The sequence below is a fragment of the Nestor notabilis genome, unplaced genomic scaffold, assembly GCF_000696875.1.
Source record: "Nestor notabilis isolate BGI_N333 unplaced genomic scaffold, ASM69687v1 scaffold6696, whole genome shotgun sequence".
Classification (NCBI taxonomy): Eukaryota; Metazoa; Chordata; class Aves; order Psittaciformes; family Psittacidae; genus Nestor; species Nestor notabilis.
Genome location: NW_009934178.1, coordinates 33,066 through 55,024, shown reverse-complemented (window position 1 = coordinate 55,024; position 21,959 = coordinate 33,066). Strand labels below are relative to the sequence as shown.

General features: G+C 36.0%; 1 protein-coding gene across 1 annotated transcript in view; it reads right to left on the bottom strand.

Moving 5' to 3' along the window:
• Nucleotides 1–256: 256 nt before the first annotated feature.
• GPR64 (G protein-coupled receptor 64) overlaps nt 257–21,959 on the bottom strand; it is a 46,429-nt gene continuing 24,726 nt past the window's right edge. Inside the window, exons 10-28 of the mRNA XM_010017200.1 lie at nt 19,921–19,991; nt 18,826–18,865; nt 18,690–18,724; nt 17,217–17,299; nt 16,445–16,505; nt 15,195–15,910; nt 14,160–14,361; nt 13,641–13,797; nt 11,431–11,580; nt 11,083–11,205; nt 9,956–10,001; nt 9,747–9,850; nt 9,046–9,170; nt 7,929–8,197; nt 7,071–7,170; nt 6,493–6,767; nt 4,381–4,482; nt 3,499–3,651; nt 257–441 (exon numbers count right to left, since the gene is read on the bottom strand). Of these exons, the coding sequence (XP_010015502.1) occupies nt 257–441; nt 3,499–3,651; nt 4,381–4,482; nt 6,493–6,767; nt 7,071–7,170; nt 7,929–8,197; nt 9,046–9,170; nt 9,747–9,850; nt 9,956–10,001; nt 11,083–11,205; nt 11,431–11,580; nt 13,641–13,797; nt 14,160–14,361; nt 15,195–15,910; nt 16,445–16,505; nt 17,217–17,299; nt 18,690–18,724; nt 18,826–18,865; nt 19,921–19,991 (2,997 nt within the window). The remainder of the gene's footprint in view (nt 442–3,498; nt 3,652–4,380; nt 4,483–6,492; nt 6,768–7,070; nt 7,171–7,928; nt 8,198–9,045; nt 9,171–9,746; nt 9,851–9,955; nt 10,002–11,082; nt 11,206–11,430; nt 11,581–13,640; nt 13,798–14,159; nt 14,362–15,194; nt 15,911–16,444; nt 16,506–17,216; nt 17,300–18,689; nt 18,725–18,825; nt 18,866–19,920; nt 19,992–21,959) is intronic.

Below are 21,959 nucleotides of genomic sequence, written 5' to 3'. Positions count from 1 at the left end.
ATGAGGAATCATAATGGAAATGTGCCAGCTGTAATTTGACATCCACAGTAACTTGTCAAAATAGTAGCTTCCTTTTTTCTTTTTTTTTTTTTTTTTTTTTAATAATAATTGTCCTTGTCAATTCAATGCATGGCTGCCTTGAAGTTCCAGTACTATATATTAAATAAAATCAGTTCTTGGTCTGCTCACATTATGTAAAACTGTCAAAGTAAATCTCTGCTTCACACTGTAAACCAATATGCTGTTTAGAAGGAAATCACATTTTCTCATTAAAAGTTAAGCTTCCCCTCTTTGAAGTCCTTCTGAGCGAGATGTGGATTTTTTGGCTGCCTGTATCATCCTTTTCTTGCAATACAAGTTGTTTGCCTGAAAAGTTGTGGAGACACAAATCACCATTCTGTACACTGAAAGAAACACCATTCTTCTCACTGGCAAGATGGCCTGTTGAAACAAAAAAAAGTACATCCCCTGTCAGAAAGGTTCAGACTCAGGTCTCCCACACTTTTTCAGTCATTGTGGGGAGTTCAGGCACTCTCATTTTATCCCTGCAACAATTCAAAATGTGGATTTTTCTGTACATAATCTGCATATATTTCTTTTCCTGTGTAGAAGTCAGTAAGAGATTTGAGAGATGTTAATATCTTTATGTACAATAGGATTCCATATTTTAAGCAGCAAAGGTCACCATTCTCGGAATGCAGACGTTGACTTGGAATAAATATCAGTAGATAAGACGCAAAATACTTCTCATTCTAATTTTGCTTTAACAAATCAAGTTTAAAAGGTTTCTCAGGTTTGCCATGCATCTGAAACAAGCAAGTGTTTAAGAAGACAAAGATATTTTTTTAACTTGGAATGGCATCCAACTTGCACGTTTTATTTCTGGACGACAATGAGAATATGGCCTCAGTCAAATCATGGGTCTAAGCCATATTTAGACTGAGAATCTTACACATTTACGTTAAATTACAGTGAACACATGTAATACCACTGGTGACTGAAGCCTATTAATGAAATGCTCCACAAATGCTCAGGTCACTGGATAGTAGTATTTCTTTTGGGAGGGGATCATTTTGTTAAACACTGAGAAACGAGTTCACAAACACAGATGCAGAGCTGTCACTTTATCATTTATACCAGAAACAGAATAAGAAAAGTAAACCATCCAAGTTTGCTATTTGTGTTAATATTCTCAACACTTAATATACAAATGTCATCATGATTCAGTAGATTTCAATAAATCTACTGAAAAGACACAACAGTGAAGGTAGAAACTGCTTGTGGTTTATGGTTTTAGGAGGAAGAAAAACACTGGTGAGAAACGTCTAGGCAGTGAAAGATGGCTCTCTCAGAACTCCTGGATTCAGTCCATCAAATGCCTTAAATATCCTGGAGCAGAATTCTGCTTTGGCTCTGTCCTGCCCTTGCACTCTCTCACTACTTCAAGCTTCTGAACCCTTTCAGAAGTGGCAGGGCCACATTACAGGATGCTCTATGTCTTCTTGGGGTAACCAGAGGGAGAAGTACATGGTGACATTCTTTCCCTGCACTTAATCCCTCCTGCAGCAAGGATTCTCTGCTTGAGTGGCTAGACTGGACAGCTCTTCTCTATTCTGCTTGGGCCAGGGCCCCCAAACACACCGGTTTAGTATTAGTCTACCCAAACGCTTCCTCTAGAAACTAATCCTTCACTTTAGGCAGACTGCATGCTTTCCAGACGTTATCCTACTGATTGAAGCGTATTGGTTCCATAAAAGTCCCATTGACAAACTTTTCTTTGTTATGAGAGATGGCGTTTTTTAAATAAGATGTGAGCGTGTAATTTTTAGCTGATAAAGTTTACTACCAGTTTGAAAATGCAATGCATGTAACAAACATCTCAGGATGGGAGTTTAAGGGAGTGGGTTTGTGGTGGTGGCTGGCAAACAAAGATTACAAATTCCATGCCAAACTACTTAACTGCCAATGGACCTACAAAAGAGAAATAATGGCCCAACAGATTATGTGAAACCTTTTAAATAAAAAGTCTAATATTAGTTATTAATTTAAAAGGCCACTTAGGCACAAATATAAACAGGGCAAGATGGACAGAAGAGCTTTGTTAATCAACTCAAATCAGATAAAGACTGAAATGACAGAAAATAACCATACTTGCCAACACTGTTAATTGCATCACTGTTAACATGTAGTTGTTTAACTCCCTGCCTGGCTGCAACTGTTTTATTTTAAAAGGAGTGTTAAAAACAGCTGTCAGGGCAAAATCGGAGAAGAAAATAAGGTTATTCTGTGAACAAATTCAGGAAAGTGATTTCTGTTCCTCAGTGAGGAAGTTGCAGGTTCAGCCATGCGATACCTAATGGCATGTCCAAATGCCATTTTCTGAAGAGTTGTGATTTCTTTACAATGTGCAGCTAGTACATCCAAATGGACAGTAACCTATTAAGGGGGCAACACGTATGAACTCTATAGCTTTTACTCTGTACATCTGAGAGATTATCTGCTGTCTTCTGACAGCATGTGCCAGGAAATGAAGACAACACAGCCTCTGTGAGCATCTTCTACAATTTCAACCTAGCTGATGGCATGACTTCTTTGCCTCGAATCTTGATCAGGTGGGAAAAATACCCCAGGCACACAGGAGTAATGACCTGTAAACTTTGCTCATATCTAGTTTTCTCAATAGACAAATAAGCCACACCAATTTGCAAGTGAAACTGATTGGAGTGCTGCATGCACCTGCATTTCAACTTCTCAGGAACAGAGCAGAGTCTAACAGTTCAAAGGACAGTACTGTGCTATAATAAGAAGAAGCATGGATTGAGAATTTTACTTCTGAAGAACTGTTTCCTGCAACAACAGTATCTTTGTTAGCCAAACACATCCATAAAAAACCCACAGGGGGAGTAAAGAGCTACTGAGAAAATCAGTTTCAGTATTCATAGGCAACAGTGAGGTAGCCCTCTCAGCAGTACTCTCTTCACTGAAATGATTTTCTAAGTTACTGTCTTCATTTTCTTTTCTAAGTAGCTCCCATGTAAGCACTCCTTTAATGTTCTTCCTCATATTATCTCCTACATGATTTCTCTCATACTTTCAAAGCTATATTATTATCCTATATATTTCTTTCTTCTTCAGGTAATGTTTGTTTTAATAAGGTTTAAAATATGCACTATTTTAAAACATTTTACTGTCATGTATTCAGCTCAAGCTTTAACAGCAGCTTCTGGTAAGTAATTTCTCTAATAATTAACTTTACCTACTATTTGCTACATAAATGAAGAATTCTCACTAAGTAGGAAAAATAGATATTTAAAAACTTTGTTTATAGTTCCCTAAGCCAGATGTGTGATAGTGTTTGTGGAGACGTCCTGAAATATTCTGACCCTCTACTTTTGAATAATATTTTGTCAGCACTTCACTTTACATCAGTATGAAAGAACTTAAATCTTCTGCTTTAAAACAAGGAAAAAAACAACCCCTATTTTGCATTATACATACCATTTCCATTCGCATGCACTGCATAATCATTATTCATTAGGAGTGTTGTAGAGTTAGTGGAGTTGCTGTTTGATTGTAAGGAATTGGAAGAACTGGATACTCCTTGATTTACAGTCTGCTTCTTTAAACCATTAGTAGCAGTTCTACTCCAGTCTACAATAGATACAGGTTACAGAAAATAGCACAACTCATACAAGCAATATATAAAAATATAGTTAATAATGTAACTAAATTAAAATAAAAACAAGGCATTTCCCCACTCTCCTCACAGTATTCTAGACTGAATAATATTCTAAGAATTTTATGATTCTTGATGTTTAAAATTATTTAAATCTAGTTCCCTTTTCTCTTGTCCCTTTTTAAATACAAGTAGCCAACTGTCACAGTTTTATGACTGCAGACCAGACCAGAAGTATAACTAAAGTACAGTTGTCCCTCTAAGTTAAAGTGTATAAAAAGTATACAGCTTTATGGAGAAGTCAATTACTGAATAACAAAATAGCATAAAATCATTTACAGGTTTTTTTGGTTTAAACCATGCAGAAGTCACTGGTAAAACTACAGTTGACTCAGAAGCTGTTAACAAATCTTACTGTTTCTAACTGATCAGAAGTCTTCTGCAAAGCCATGCCTTTATAGTACAGTGGAAAAGATCAGTTGCAGTTAACAGGTTAATTCAACAGCATGTAAAAATGTAAGAACTGCATCAGCTACCACCTTTAAAGAGTATAAGTTTGGAGGTTTATTATACCTTGGATAATAAATTAGAACTGCAACTGCAGTAACATGATTATTTTTTTCTTTAAGTATTAAAAAAATACTAGGAACTGAACAGAGTGTAAGTATTCAGAAGTTAAAAAAAATTAAAAAAATCATATTTACCAGAGTTTTCAGCCAGCCTGAATTTCCCACAACAGAGGTATCTTCTCCACTGTTTACGGACATTCTCCTTCGTTACACAATAGAAGATAAAAATGAAGAACCCTTCAAAGCAATAACATTAGAGAATGTTGCAAAATTTACTTTTACTACTTCTTAGTGAACAATGTTTTGGTTTTCTTTCATTTCTTTTAAATTTCTAATAAAAAGTAATGAATGACACCTTTGTTTGGTGAGAAAATTTGCAGCTCTCAAAACTGAAGAGTACTTTTTCCTTAAATAGATGAGAGGAATCATACACGCAAATGCAGGAACAACAAATGTAACCAAATCCACAAAGTGCATAAAGTTTCCTTCTATCGAATAAGAAGGAAAAAAATTCTGTGGATCCTGAAATATACTTAAGTCTTTTGGAAAAAATTCAAAGCAATGTCAAGAAGACAGTGTACTATGACACTGTCAGGCTATGCAGCTGTTAGTATATGGTGTGACACTGTCCCTTCTTTTATTAGCAGTTAACCTGTTATCACTAAGTGTAGCAGAACTAGTAACTACAAAACTTTGAGCATCCATACGAAGAAAACAACTCGTATCTAAAATAATAATAAATAGTACCCTCATTGCCAGAATTTCAAAGCTAAATATTTTCTAGAAGGGATGGGGCTCATCCCTGTCTTGCCATGCCTGTCTCTTGCCAGTGTCACATTACAGACTCATTGTCTGCTTCTTATTCACTTCTACCTGACACAGGGTGGGTCCTAACCTTCTCTGATAAAAAGTCCATTGTCATCTTTGCCCTGTAAGGGAAAGTGGCACTCAGTCTTAGCACAATTTTTCAGCTGCAGTGTCCCCTTGAGAACAGATGTGTTAAGTCTACAATTAACAGAAGATAACATGAAGGAAAGTGAAATGATCAGACTGCTGCAGACGTGCATGTGTGCTATGTTTACACTGCTTTTAAGGCCAGTTAAGTGTGTAAAATCCCCCTAGAAGAGATTACTTACATCATTCTTTGCTTCAGTATCTTTCCTAACTTTGGCTATTGGGATGAATTTTTGACTGTAACTAGGTGTTGCTCTACACAGATGGTTCTATACCATTTTCAAACATAGTTTTGAAACACTGGCATAAACTCAATTGAAGTCAATACAATTTATGTACCTTTATTACTTCTAATATAAAAATTTGCCCAGCACCTAACTTAAAACTGGGTAAAAGGGCAACTTAACTTCACACAGTGGATTACTCTCACCACATAGAATCTAGTTTTGTGTTAGCTCAACACAATCCCATGAGAGACCTGGGAACATGTGGGTTCAACCCCTCAAGTTACCAAAGAGTAAGGTACTCAAAAGATCAACATAGCAACAGGGGAGATGTATATACACTGAACTGCAGTATTCTTTGTTTTAGTCTCTCTGGGAGATCAGCCAGCCAGTCATCTAAAATGCCATTTAAGCAGAAGTTTGGATCCAAACTTCAGTAGGGCAATTCAGGTATACTTTGATAACTGTAGGTACCTACGGTACCTTCTGCTTATATGGAAGCTTTTGCAGCCTTTGAAACTCTATGTCCAATATCATCCTGGCCTTTGCAAAGCTGCATGCCTTCATATCTACTTCCTCTACGTTCTTAAGTACTAAAGGCCATGCTTAAGAGTTAGACCGATAACTTTTAGATGCTGCAGCCTTGCCTGTCTCAATGGTCCTTTGTTAAATGTCACATCTCAACCCTATGCCTTAGAGGTAAGCAGAGAAATGATACAGTTTTCACTACATTAACTGCATTACTACGTGAACACTTACAGCACCTATTTGCCATTTATCTGTTGACTAGAGAAATACAGTCACTTCTACTGGATTCTGGTTTGCATAATTTTAAAAATTACAATATTTATAAATACGTTATACCTATAAATAATAGCTAGCTTTCCTGTACCTTGCTGTAACATAACTGTAATTTAAGATTACAGTAAAGCAGTATCATCTCTAATTTAATTAACATGTTAAATGATGTATCAAAATTACTTTATTGCTAAATCAAGAAAATGGCATTTCCAAATGTTTCATTCATTATATTGTATGCAATGAGCTGTCACATGAAGGATAAACTTACCTTGCAAAGTGTTGAAAATGGTAAAGAGGTACGTAAATACGTCATTTACTGTGAAAAAAGCAAATCCCCAAGTAATTCCCAACAGGAATGTGAGGCCGGCAACACTCCTAAGGTCTTGAATACTGGTTTTTCTTTGAGCACCAAGTTGTTTTTTCTTTTTGATACGACAGAGCTGGATCAGCACAACAATGAACATGCTGATATTGATCAGGAATATCACACAAAAGTATCCCACAGCAGTAATATAGAAGACAATTCTGTTTTTAATCCAGCAGCTAAAACACAAGAGCAGTCTGTCAACCATTATCAGATACCCAAATTCAGTAAAATGAACATAAGATAAAGGTGTAGTTTGTTGCAGTGCAAACCATTATGCCTCTTTAATGGAAAGTACTTTTTTGGTCAAAGGATAAGAACTTTCATATAAGCCATAATCACAAAACACGTTATATACTGTAGAGCTGTACCATTTCAAAACTCTCTCATTGTTTCCTTCCCTTCCCAACCTTTAAAGAAAAGCCATTTTGTAGGACATCTCTCCCACCCACCCCCCAAAAAAGCACCCCCCTTTAACTCACAATTCCTCAGGTCTGTTTATTGAAACTTTTCCAGTGGTTATAAGTCCATAATTATCTGGTGACACTGCCAACACAATGGACACAACTACTGCTGGTAACCCTGAAAGATTATGAGCAAACATAAAAGTGATCATCAGAAAGACAGTAGTATGAGCATATGAAATGATTTTATTTTTCTGTGAAATCTACAATTTGTTTCTGAAATTTGTCTGTTGAATTCTGTTGACTACCAGCTGACTAAAGAATCTAAAACGTGGAACATTCAAACTGCTCAGGAGCATAACCTGGAAAGAAACAAGAGCTCTTCTCCACAGCTAGCTTCAAACCTTTCTGAATAAGGCAGCAAATACCATCACTCAATAAACTGATTTGATACCTGATTTTCTTTCTTACATCTGTTTTAATAAAACAATTCTATTGATTTTAGTGCCTTCACTCATGTTTACTCCAGTGGCCAAAGAGGATAATCAGGTCTAGAATCTTTTTACCCAGTTAGATCCTGTCTGCTGCTTTTTGTTAGCTATCCCAGAAATATATATATACTTATTATTTTCAAGACACAACTGACGCCATCCATCTAGTGAATGGAAATGGAAGCACGCTCATTCAAAATTGGTTCTATTGTACTTGCACAAAGAAAATTCATTATCAATTTGCATTGCAGCAGCCTCAGTTCTGCAGTTAGGAGGGAGTTTCCTACCTGAGAAAGGTGGAATGTATAGGATCAGGTTTATTGATAATGAATACCTGGTCACTGCAAGGTTGTAACACTTAATGACTGCTTCATTTTAATTTTTAAACTGTGTCGCATTCACTGAAATACTTGATAAGAGAAAAGGAAAAATAAAACCTACATACCCCAACCAACAACACAAAATTTAAGAATGTATTTCCGTACGTAGGTATTAAAGACTTTCACAAGGGCCAAATACATGTGGAAAGCTTCTAGACCCATCCAGGTGAAGGAAACCAAGAGGAAATAGTGAAGAAATACTGCTACTGCAATGCACAGGCCTCGTGTATCATACAGTGCAATCCATGAGTCAAGAAGGAAAACTAAGTTGAGTAGAAGTAGTGCAGCACACAGCTGAATAAGGATTTTGGAGGGGTAGTCTCTCCGGATTTTCCTAAAAAAGGCAAATTAGTGAGATGACATCAATTGTCCATGGATTTCTGGCTTACTTCCTCTCTTGTAGTCCTTAGTGCACAAATACCAAGGAAAAAATTATATATTTTCATTCATGTATAATGCTTCATACATTGCATTTATAGACGGAGGGAGTAATTTACAAAAGATTTCCAAATTAACAGTCTGAATGAATAAAGTTTGTTATAACAATGCTACGTAAATACAACTAATAACCTGGATTCTTGGAGTTTAGTACCATGTTTTTTTTGTTTTACACTGTATATTGGACTTCTTGTTACAGTTCTTGCAAAAACCAAAATGTGACTGTTCTTTATTGCAAAGATGGATTAGGCTTTTGACTGGGCTTCTAAAGCCTCGACAGAGACAAGTAAGTCCTTGATGACAGGATAATGAGAGAATAAACATGCTGAATAACTTTGAGGAGGGCTTCCAAAACATAGTACGGAGGATTCAATAGTTAAGGCTCAAATGTAAGAGAAAAGTTCTAACAAACAACAAAGAACACAAATGCATTTAAAAATGCTATCATTCTGCACTGTTCTATGTATGTTGTGTCTTAAACACATTCCTTCACCTTTCTATTTTGATAATCCATTATAAAATATTTAAGAGTGCTACTTCTTCACTTCTGACTGTATAAACCCTCATGATTAATTCACTTGTGCATGACGTTAACATTCCTGAAGACTGAATCAACATTTCTGGTAAACTGGACAAATCCGTGTATTATTAGCTGAACCCATATTATTGGAAAGGACTTTGCAGTGAAGACTACAAGCAATCATAATTGAAGAATAATGGGAGCTCAGTTGAACAGGTACTTACTCAAAGGCTATGTAGGTCACAAGAGTAATGGAAAGAAATATTGCGGAGAGGCCACAGCCTATATAGGATATAAAAGTCAGTACCAATTCTTGAGTGGGATTCAAAGGAGTATTTCCATACAAGTTCTAAAATGGAAACAGAAGTTAATTTCAGAGAACATGTTTATTAAATGGAAAAAGATCAAAAAACCCAAAAATACACCTTTCCCTCTGCTGTTAAATACCAAAGGAAACAGCTCTTTTCATCATGGCTCTTACTTGAACACCAGAAAAGCCAATCTAGTCCAGCAAGGAGTGGAGAGTTGGACTTAATGATCCTTATGGGTCCCTTACAACTTGAAAATATTCTATGATTTTAATAGTGAAATCCCATTTGATTAAAAACCTGTTTTAAAATTGATTTATCTTAATTTTTTATATCCTATAATATAAACAACTGCCTACATGTAAAAGCTGCAGTTTAATAAGCACTTAAGGAATTTTTTACTACAGGGGAACTTACGGGCCCCATTCGACTGGCAGCTTAAGCACGTGACTAAATGTATGGCTATATGTACTAACACTGAAGTGAATAGAATCTGAGTAGTATTTAATAGGTGCTTACTGAAAACTCATTTGCTTAAGATAACACACGCTTAAATATGTTCTTGGATCATCTTGGGTAATTTTTAATGTAATTTAAATAATTTTTAAAATAATTACCATCAAAACTGCAAAGCTTGTGAGGTGGTTGCATGAACAGACTGTTTCATTTACTCTGCTTTCTTTAACTATGCAACCTTCATATGACCAGCCACCATGTCCACCTGTGAAAGAAAAGAGCTTTGTTATTCATAAACCCTTCTATTTATATTAACATGAGTTAATATAGCTAAAACAGCATGATACCTTACGTGGTATCAAGTACTTACCATTTTTATTAAAGTCCCAAAAAACACATCTAACTGTTGAATTATCCTGTTTAGGAGATAAAAAAAAAATAAAAATTTACTAAACTATGAGTTTATGATCAAGTAATTTGTTAATTATCTACAAAATGCAGGCATAAATACTGTATACAGCAAATAGAAAGGATTAATCTTGCAATATGCTTGTGAAAATATGCTGAACAAATTTGAAGTCAACATATAAGAGCTAGCACTCATGCTTATGCTAAGATTCTGTTCCTGGTAGAACATTATGAATGAATGCTCTTTCATTGTCTTCCCACACTATACAAATTCTTGGGATTTCTCATCCTTGGTGATTTTGAAAGTATTGAGAACATGACCACACAGAGAAGGAAAATCTTTTTCATTTGCAAACATTTGATCCCTTTTTACTACCATGATGTTATGTTAAAAGTTTACATATGGATTTCCCCTACACACATGAAAATCCTAAAAATAGTAGCAGTAATGCACTATACTGCTATGAATACTAATACTTCTGCAGTTATATCTCAAAACACAGTAATGTATCAAGACAAGTAAAGACCACACCTAAGCCAGCTCTTGAAGAAAGCTTCAGATATGTTACTGGAATCACTACGTTTTAAGATAAGGGATAGAAGATTTTAATCCTTGATGCTTATTTAAGAAACAAATGCTGTACATGAGCCCTAATACTTGCAGATGACACAATCCTGTGTTCCAGTTTAAGGAACAAAATTCCCCCTCATTAAAAATACTTGTGTTGCTGTCTGGCCATGATGCACCTACAAATGCATCATTGCTGCACCTGTGTACCAACACCCACTGTCAGGTTTTCATCTAAAGGTTTTATTCTTTGAAGAATAAGATAAAAGGGTAAGTAGGAAAGAGAAAAATATAAAAACTGGATGGATAAGGTATAGAGTGACATTACTTGAAACCATTTGAGAACAAAAATTTATACCAGTGATAAATAAACAAAGACGAGTGATTTGGAAAGTCCAAATGGAGATGACATGTTCACACTAGTAAAGCAGAACCAACCGATCTATATTCGTAATACAGTGTTTTGTCTACAACAACTCCAATGGAGGCAAGAAAGTTTTATGTCAAAATGTAAATCATACCTGATTAGGTTTGATATTCTGTAAAGTGACAGTAACATTTGCCTTTAAGTTTCTAATTGTGAGGTTAGAAACACTTGATGATATAACACTGCTGATTAAAGATGCATTCTTCAAGGACAGATCCTGGAACAACAAAAAAGAGTAAGATTTTAAAATTGTAAAAGAAACAATACTACAGTACAGCACCCACAAGCTCAGTTATTATCTGGAGTGACCACTGGACAAAAACAATTACTGTTTAAATAAGGAAGTTTGGTAATGTGCTTTGTGGTAATAAAGTCCATTCACATTTTATTTTGCTGTAGGCTTGAGTTTAAAACCCTTAGGAACAGAGAATCAAAAAGATACCTGGAACACAGTGGTCTTCTTAAAGAAGTTGAATATAATTCTAGAAGCCAAGTTCAACTCATCAGGGGTTAAACTGGTCAGCAATGATGAAGGAAGTGTAATTGATCCGAGATTATTTACATCATTAATTGCATTACTGCCTAGAGAAATCTGAAAAGTAAATGTAAGGATTATGCTTCTTTTCTATCACTAAGGAAAAAATAAATTATGGCTTACTTTCAGTTTAGAACTTCGAAATGCGTATCTCTTTTATCATAGTCAGGAACTCACTGCTGCTGTCTCATTGCTCTCCAATGAATAAATAGCATCTGCAGGCTTGAAAAGGATGCAACTCATTTCCGGTCTGCCTACCACTGAAAATACTCTGGCTTTACCCCATTTGTTTACAGGAAGAGAACACATCACTGTGGTGGATAATACTGATTTGAAAAAGGTGAAGAGCAAGAACCTAGGTAGGTCTATGTAACTGTGTAAGGAGATTAACATTTAAGCCTGCAAGGCAAAGAATTTTTATACCACATATGAAGTGTGTCAGAATTCAGAAAAACTATAAATAGCTATTATTTGTCAATAGGTTTTTAAATACAGTAGGTTAAGCAGAATCTAAGAACATAAATCCCAACTTCATGATCATCTGGCAAAAATAACAAAAATAAACTGGATAAGCTACAATTCAGATCTCTCAAGAGCTCACTGGCATAATACTATTAAAAGAAGATCTGAACTTTCACCCAGTTTTCTGTGCTGTACTTACAGGACAGACAGCTTTGTTTAGTACAAAGTCTCTAACATTTTCTTGTTGTACATTAGTCACTTTACATACAAGTATCATCATTTCAGAATTCCTGAGAGATGTGTAACATCAGTAAAACTGAAGAAATAAGTTATCTGTGTATTCAAACAATGGCTGTAGTAGGAGTAACAGTGCGTGCTCCTCACAGTGCCATAACAATATGGTTTAACTCTTCTGTTTAGACCTCCAAACTTTTTTGATCATGCACCCCATAGAAATTTTTTAGGCATGCACCCAAAAAAATGTATCTATTCATTTATAAGTTATATGCATGCACTACTGTACTAATATTAATTATGCATATTATAAAACATACACAAAAATAGAAATTTTAAAAGGATGATATGAAGATTAAACATTCTTTAAAAATATAATTTTTTAATTTATTAATCATATAAAAAATATTTACTTCCTGCACCCCAATGGACTGTCGTGTGCACAACTAGGGGTACTCACACCCCATTTTGGAGATCACTGGTTTAGACAACCACCAAAGAAATCCTGAATCAATTCCACAAAAGCATTCCTGTTGCTGTGGTTTGAACTAAGTAACACTTGTTGAAAAGTCTCTGCATTTCATTGCCAGTGCCATGAGATTTCCAGAAAATCATTAGCAAATACCTGTTTTTCAGCACTATCACCTCCCAGTCACCTCAGATTCATGCAGCACATATTGCAAATAATATAGCAAAGAACTCAAATGTTATCACGTCATTTTCAGTGTCACAGAACAGTTCCAGCACTATTTGTGGCTCATGCTACATTAAGGTATTTCCTTCTCTGAGGGACAGAATGTGCCAAAATGTATTCAGAACTTTCCATCTCTCCTTACTTAAGCCTCCAAGGCTGGTATTGCCCAAATTATTATTTCCTCAACCAGGAGGGAGATTTTGAGACAAAGGGATCCAAGCTTTCTAAGCATTTCTTTTTGGCAAGACCAACTAGCCGTGAGTGACAAATGTATGAAAGTCATTATCCAAGCAACGTAATAGTTCTTTCCTGGAACACTCTGCAATTAATCTCCTTCTAACAGATGAAGCCACCTGGTAACACTCTTTGACAAATTTCAGCACTGTCAAGTGGGTGATGAAGTGACTCATGATTCAGGGTTTCTGAGGCAAAATTATTCTGCCAAGCACTCTGTCTTTAAGTGTTCTGGCTGTACCTCTCTAACAGCTTATTGGTCAAATGCCGGTCTGTTATTACTTACACTTATTTACACAATAGAAGATGAAAGGAAAACTATGAAGGGCATCAAAACCAAAGTATTTTTTCTCTGAAACTAACATGAATTAAAGATCCTGAAATTGTGATGTAAACATAGAACAAAATCATGTTACATATAAATATAATATCATAAATACTTTAAAATAAACGTTTGAGAATTTGTAAGCATTTAAAATTATCAGTGTTCAACCTGGAGATCAGCTGAGTCCTGGACAGCAAAAGACATTTGGTTGGAGTGGATGCTGGTGGTTTTGACAACTGCCAGAACCAAGGAAGGGGAGGCAAAATCGGCAGATGTCCCAGAGAAGTTCAGCTTTAAGCCAATATAATCCACCAGTTTTATAATTCTGTTAAGAAAAGAGATACTTAGTATTACCAAGTACATACACCCAAAATTCTCAGGCAAGATGTAGTTATGGAGCAGCAATCCAAGCATAGTATAAAATACAGCTGACTCTACTCACTTATATGGCAGTAACACAAAATATTATACTGTTTTCCATGATGTTATGTTACATTACATTGTATTATATTATGTTACAGCAGACCTGGTAACACTAGAATGATACTCCTTCCATTTTGAATAAGTACAATAAAGAACAAGAAATATTGTTTTGCATTATGATTATTAAAAAATGAATTTTGCTGAAGCCCATTTATCAAGACAGTTAATGCAACACACATTTGATCTACTGGCACAATGACCTACCTGTTAGATATTCGGGGCGGTAATGGTTCAGAAGCAGTCAGGACTTTGCTAACCTCACTAACCATCCTTTCTACATCTTTTGGCTCTACTTTTCCAGCTGCTAAATCATTTTCTATTTTGGACACAATTTGTTCAGCTGTGGTGACACTAATGGTGGTATATACAGAAGTCATGTATGTGGTAGCTGATAGTATCTTTCCTGTGACAAAAGAAAAGTTGTGCATTTATTTAAACATTACATTCAACAAATGAAGTAATGTTTGAAAAGCGGAAAAAATAAGTAGTTCTCTTGACCAACAAACTTTATCACAACTTGAAAGATCTCTCAACATGTTATGTGAAACAGAATCCCCTTTTCTCCCTATCAGCTACTTTGCAGACAGCAATACTTTAAATCTCATGAAAACATAAAGCAAGGTTTCAAATGGCCAGCATTAATTCAACTTTTTATTGATTACAAAGTTCCTCACATCAGGCCACTAGTGATGTTAAATAGTCTACTATTTTGGATTTTTAGTTATTGGATGCCTGAAAGTAGAATAAAATCAAGACAAGACCAGCAATTTAAAAAGAAGCTTCTAAAGATACGTACAATCTTTGTAGGAAAACACATAGCCACTAAGAGTATTCCTAATCAATAACAAAATTTTAATGATGTTCCAACATTGATTTGTAATATTTTAAATACTAGCTTAGTAAAAAAATTAGCTACCTGGCTCAGTGACTTAATTTTTCTATCAAAGGTACCTGTTGGGAACTTAGCACAGTACCTATTTATCACAGTTACCAACCCATTTCTGGAGTGAAGTATCACTCATCATGGCCAAAGACATCAGAATGTATTTTAGAATAAGTATACACCTCATGAGAGTTGTCTCAGGTTTTTCACAGGAACTGGAAGGTCACAGCTCGGATATATAATCTTGTTTTAAAAAATTCAAAAGCAAATTTGATATATAGCGTTCAAATTGGAAAAAAAAAAAAAAAGAAAAATATTATTTTACTTGTCATATTTACCTGTGCTCCCTTTAGGCAGGCTGCCGTGGGCATCAGCAGTAGAATGATGATGAGAAGCTGAGACAGCATGGTTGATAGGACTAACAGTAGGGGTCAAAGTTATTGTGAAAGGAGTAAGGGGAAGAATAGGTGCTGTAGTAGTGTTTTTGTAACTAGGAATAGGTTGGGTTGAATCTGTAGCAGGATGAATTTCTGCACGAGATTTGGTGGTAGCCTCAATGGGGGAAACTGTTACTGAATGTTTGCGGACAAGCTCAGAAGAGGAAACTGCAGAATGTTTAGTGAAACCTACAGAAGGAGAAATTATTGTAATAGGCTTGCTAAGATACGCACCATCAGATTTAACTGAGAAAGCAGCATTAGTGACAGATTTTGCTGCAGGTGTGGAAATAGTGATAGATTTATTAGAAGCTATGGAAGGAAAAGTTGGCACGGTTGGCTGAGCAAGAGATTCAGAAGATGAAAGTGTAGTGGTACCGGTGGTGGAAGACACGGAAGTTTCAGTAATAGATGTGACAGAAGCTTCAGAGAGAGTATTTGTAGTGGGAGATGTGGGAAGATTTCCAGAAGACATTTCCGTGAATGGTGGGATCAGTGGTCTAATTGTAGGGCTTTGTTTGGTGTAAAGCATAGTGGGGGAAATAAGAGTACTGGATTTGGGGGAAGTCTTTTTAGGGAGAGAAGGAAAATGGGGGAAAGGAACCCATATAGAATGAGGTGGCACTTTTATAGTACTGCAAAGAAAAAAAAAAAAGGCACAGAAATGTATGTTAAATTTAACACTGTTTATATTTCAAAGAAAACGAGTTATCATATAGGAATATATGTGAAAGATACAGACATAATATCAATAATGTATATTTTAAAAGCATTTAGATTGGGTGTTTCATGCTCTAGTAACAAATATGAATTCTGTAACATTTTGAGAGTTCTTGAATTGTATTTTGCTCTATTTGTTAACTAGCAAGCCCACAAAAACTACTGCTGCCTTTGCTACTTGTTCTGAAGGTGACCTGATGCTGAACACAAAAGCTATCTGCATCAAAAAAAACCCCAAAATCCAACAAACAAACAAACAAACAAACAAAAAAAAGGAAGAGAAGGGAAGGGAAGAGGGAAGAATGGGGAGGGAGCTATGTAAGAAAATGCTTGTCAGTTTGTTCTTGTGGAGTCCTTCCTGGCTATTACACTGCATCATGGAAGTTGACTCTATTAACGCATTGGGAAAGCTAGGAAATAAGCAAGTCAGATTTTGTATTTATACTCACTACATTTGTAATTCTTCAGCAGTCAACGAACAATACTTCAGGGATGAACAGCAGCACCGGTCTGAGATGATAAAGAAGGATTAACCAAGTTTATCCTGAAGCATAAAAATTGCTAATTGCTAAACAGTAAGTTTAACAATTGCTAATTGATAAATAATAAGTAGGATATTCAAATAAGCATGTGGTTTATGTTTTTTAAACAATAGTGTAAATTGCATAATTGCTTTTGATTTTTTTTTCTGAAATGACATTTACAAAACAGATCTTGACCAGTCAGAACACTGAAATACTCTCAGATTCTTCCACAAAGCCTGACAAGTGCAGATGTCTTTTTTGTTATTGTAAACAAACCAAAATGCAATGCTACATCTTTTGAAACAAAGAGAAAAATGGTATGAGTCACCACTTCATACTATCACAATATTGCTAAGAAATCTTAGCTACTTTAATAAACTTTTCAATTTAGATCACCATTTCAGTAACACAATTATGTCCTCAAGTAATTTTACACCTAATCCTTTTGAAGTTTGTTTTATTGATGTAGTCAGAAATTTTATACTGAAGTTTTTTAAAATGTATTTCTATCTTCCCCCTCCCACCCACAAAATCAGAAGGCTGCATTTTTGATGTATTTCTCTTGTTCAACAAAAAAATATTTTTATCTAAAAATATGTAACAATCTTTTCCTTCAGCTTCTTGGAAGTCATGTAGAGATAGAAAATTTAATCTGAAAGGCTCACTGTGATGAGACTGTGTTTAAAGCATAACTTACCAAGTTGGCTTATTTCTGCTTTGTCTGTTAAACTGCTTATATTCTCTCTTTCAGCCAGCTTCATTATGAAATTGCAGTATATACTATAATGAGAAGAAAACCCTTTAGACTTGAGAAACAGATCTGACTCATCTTTATGATGCATGACACTAACATAAAATACTAACTGAAAGCACATAAGCACATATACTAAGTCTGAAAGCACTTTTTTCCTAAGCTTTTTCAGATTTGGGGGTATTTTTAATGCACATAAAACACTATGCCAGGCTCGAAAGAAGAGTAATACATCAGTTTAAGGCAGCTTCTTTTCTGTTCTCTCTACAGACACTGTTGATTCTTAAATGAGGTCCTCCCTAATTAATATTAGCCATTAAAGTGTTGATTTGTAATAATGCAATCTCCACTGTTACTGTAAAGAACCTCCCGAGAGTTTCTAGGTGTCCTAGGTGGCTGTTGTCAATGTATATTAAATCTCCATCACCTGTTGAAAACTAGTGTTTTCTCGTTTGACTTTAGAGAGAACTTAAAGACCCATTTAAGCATGTAACTACATATTCGCTATTATGGTTTGATGACTTCAAACCCTGCCTAAACTAGCAAACCTACAGTAAGATATCTTCAAAGTCAAACACAGAGGTGAATGAAAAGGCTACTTTATAAACTTAATAAACATAAAAGATGAAGTGGAGCTTCTTTTCAGCTAACAAGAATGAAATGAGTACCCTATACTGCCAGTATATGACATGAAAGTGTGATCCGACTTTCTGTCTATTACTGTTTCAGTGGTTCGGACTCTTCTTTCATCCTAACACAGGAGGATAAACCCCAAATTCAAGTATTTGGGGAAATGAAGTTCCACATTTTGTTTTAGAATACAGTGTTTCCAAGCTTATCAGTTTAAAGGCCCAGCAATTTAGTGGCGAGTAGCCATTAAACTGACAGACATTATGTACATTTCAGGGTTTTCAGGATCACCTCTGTGAGCAGTGTTGCCATTCTGATAGCACATGGCTTCCAAACTCTAAACTGGTTACTGTCACAGGCTTCCCCTGTCCTGATGATGGCTGTTTTCCCAAGCCAAAGAACAGCAACTTGGGACGTCTGAAGCAATTTCCTCATAAACATTGCATAGACTTTACAAGCTCTTTGGTGATAAGTTGCTACATAACTCAGCTAATATAGAGATGCAGAAGAAATATGGCAGGCAAGCTGGTATTTCACCAGAAGACTAATGAAAAGCAATATAGTTTGGTAAAAAAAAAATAAAAAAATATATATATATATATATCCCTAATGCTAGGAGAATAATGGGATCAGAATTTCTTTTTCAGCCTACATACATTTCTCCAGTCTATTTATCAAACTTAACTTTCCTAGAAAGTTTGGTTTTATTTCTGTTACATAGCCATGCATACTTGATATATCAATTATGAACCTGTAACTATATGAGCATTTAAAAAATGAACAACAAACCTCTGATTTTCAGCACTGCATTCCATAATAGAGGACTGTAATGACAAGCGAAAACAGATTGTTTTGTCAGGGCAAAATAGGACTGATACTTAGATAATAAAGTTTTCCAAACAGTAACAACAATTCATAATCTTACCTTACTTACTGCTTGCAAGGTTTGGTTGAACTCTGAAATTCTTTAAAATAAAAAGTTACCATTATGGAAAATTTCTACTTACATTTCTAAAAACAATTACAACAATATAATGAATAAAAGAAGCAACTACTGAGAAAAAAAACCCCACCAAAACAAAGTAACAGCTGATAGGTGTTTGGCTTTGGTTTGTTTGTTGTTCTTTTTAAATCATGTCAGTTCCAATATTGTAAGACCACTTTTCAAAGGATTAAACATTTAAAAAATTGCCTTTTAGTAGTCACTCCACAAACAAAGTTTAAACCTCTGTCATCATATATTTTAACACCAAACCACTTCTTTCAAAGTTAAAAGAACAAAAGATAAGTCTTAATGTTGCCTTTTTGCAAGCAAGTATTTTGAACAGAATTCTAAATTTATACTCAATTTACACAGAACTAGAATGAGTAATGAGTAACACATGTGCATTTCTTCTACAAAAAAGACCTGTTGGCGAATTACATGTTCTTGATTTTCAGTGCGAGTTTTAGGAATAGCAGTAAATATTCATTCATTTAAACCTCTTCTTATGAAGACTGTGAAAGAAGAAGCTACACCAAAATAAAAAATACAGTTTTGGTTCAAAGAATACATATTAAAAAACATGCAGATATGAAAGTTCTCTTAGTAAACTTCCTATGAGACAGACTGAATCCCTGAAATTAAACAAACCATTTCTTCATGAAGAGCAGAAGCCAGACTAGCATTCTCAACAATCCACAACTCATGTCCCCAGGTATAGCTACTACTACTACTATTATTATCACCACCATCATATAAACAACAAGGTCTTTAGGCCTTGTTGAGCCCCAAGGAAACCAAAGGACCTAAAATGAAATCAGTAAGCATACCATTCTTAAAACAAACTCCAGTGGTACATAAAATAAAACCAAGACTTTTCTAATCAATATGAATTTTATGTTAAAGAACAGTAACTCACAACTCCTAAGGTTTTTAATTTATAAAGTGCAGGAATAATGCAGAGTCTGTTAACCACACAGACCACTAAATCTTTCTCAAATATAACGAAGATTTCAACCCTTATTCAAAATCACTTACCTCAATTCTTGCAGGGTAGGGGCTGGAATTGCAATTAATTTTGTAACATGATTGTTGGTTTTGTTATTAATCTGTTAGAAACAAAAATTCCACAGCTAAGTAAAACCAGTAAATTTTACCCTTAAAGAAACATGTTTGTTTCACACAAATATGGAATTCCAAAGATAAGAAGCACATTTCTCACGAATACATTTCAACAAATATTTACCATGACATTCTTGTCACAACTTATGGAAGGAATTGGCTCATCTAGTATAGTCTGAGTAACGGGATCTGTTTTGTGAAAGATATGGGCAAGAGGATAGTCAACTCACCACATCTCATGTTGAAAAAAAAGGAATTTGGAATTTGGCTTAGTTTGCAACAAAGGCAGCTTGACCAGACACAGAACAAACTTTCTGACTGTAAGTGCAGCAGTGAGACAAGTTCCAAAATAAACATAAGTAACAAACAGTGTAGAATCCTAGGAATAAGAAGTCAAGAACTGAGGTGAAAGGCATGGTAGGAATGATCTAAATGTATAGGATCTAACCTTAGGGCTGGGGAACACAGTAAAGTTTATCTAAATGCCCTTTTTAGATCTGCATTCTTCTGTTCTTCTGGTTGCCATGATGAAAACATCATCTAACATGTATGGTGTTGACATTACCTAAGAAATACTCTGCTAAAAACTAGAAGTTTCAAGAAACAGTAAAACCATTTTTCTAATAGCGGCAGGCATAACATTAATATGCTGTGATGGTTTCAGTAGGCATTATCACCACTGAAACACAACATGATGGAGAGGTGGCTTTTGCCACGTGCCTACTCCTGCCCAAACTCACTGCTTCGTGCACACCTGTGCAGTAGCTCTCTGTGGTGACTTTTCTGACTACTCTCATGCTTGCAGAGACTGGCATGTCAAATTCCAGGCTGAGTGCAGGCAGGGTTGTGTAGAAGAAAGATACAAGGCCCTTCACAAGTTAATGTCTTCTTTTTTTCCTACCTTCAGTCTTCCATCTGTAACAACTAAATATTCTCTTCCTCGTAGTATTATCTCAATACTTTATAATCTATATGGTCCTTGCTTTGCATGATACTGTTTTTTAAACTTCTGTTTTGTTGTATAAGGGGACACACTTGTGTCACATAGGCCTATTGCAAAATTGATAACTGATTAGCCACATGCCAAAAAACATAGAACAATACCCTATTTATGAGAGTCTCAAGATGAATTATTCCCAGGAAACAATCTAACTTAATTTATGCTCACACAGTTGCCATCCAGTGATGACATCCTTGCCTCTGAATTGGAGAGACATCAATTTCATAGATGGACCACTCAGTGGATAAAGAAGTGGCTGGACGGCCGCATGCAAAGAGTTGTGGTAAACGGTTCAATGTCCACGTGGAGACCAGTAACGAGTGGTGTCCCTCAGGGATCGGTGTTGGGACCTGTCTTGTTCAACATCTTTGTCAGTGACACGGACAGTGGGGTTGAGTGTGCCCTCAGCAAGTTTGCTGACGACACCAAGCTGTGTGGCTCGATTGACACACTGGAGGGAAGGGATGCCATCCAGAGGGACCTGGACACGCTTGTGAGGTGGGCCAATGCCAACTTAATGAAGTTTAACCAAGCCAAGTGCAAGGTCCTACACTTGGGTCGGGGCAATCCCAGACACAGCTACAGGCTGGGTGGAGAAGAGATTCAGAGCAGCCCTGTGGAGAAGGACTTGGGGGTGGTGACTGATGAGAAGCTTGACATGAGCCGGCTTCAGTGTGCGCTTGCAGCCCAGAAAGCCAACTGTATCCTGGGCTGCATCAAAAGAAGTGTGACCAGCTGCTCAAAGGAGGTGATCCTGCCCCTCTACTCTGCTCTCGTGAGGCCTCACTTGGAGTATTGCGTCCAGTTCTTATGTCCTCAACATAAAAAGGACGTGGAGCTGTTGGAGCAAGCCCAAAGGAGGGCCACGAGGATGATAAAGGGGGCTGGAGCACCTCCCGTATGAAGACAGGCTGAGCAAGTTGAGGCTGGTTCGCCCGGAGGAGAGGAGGGCGCC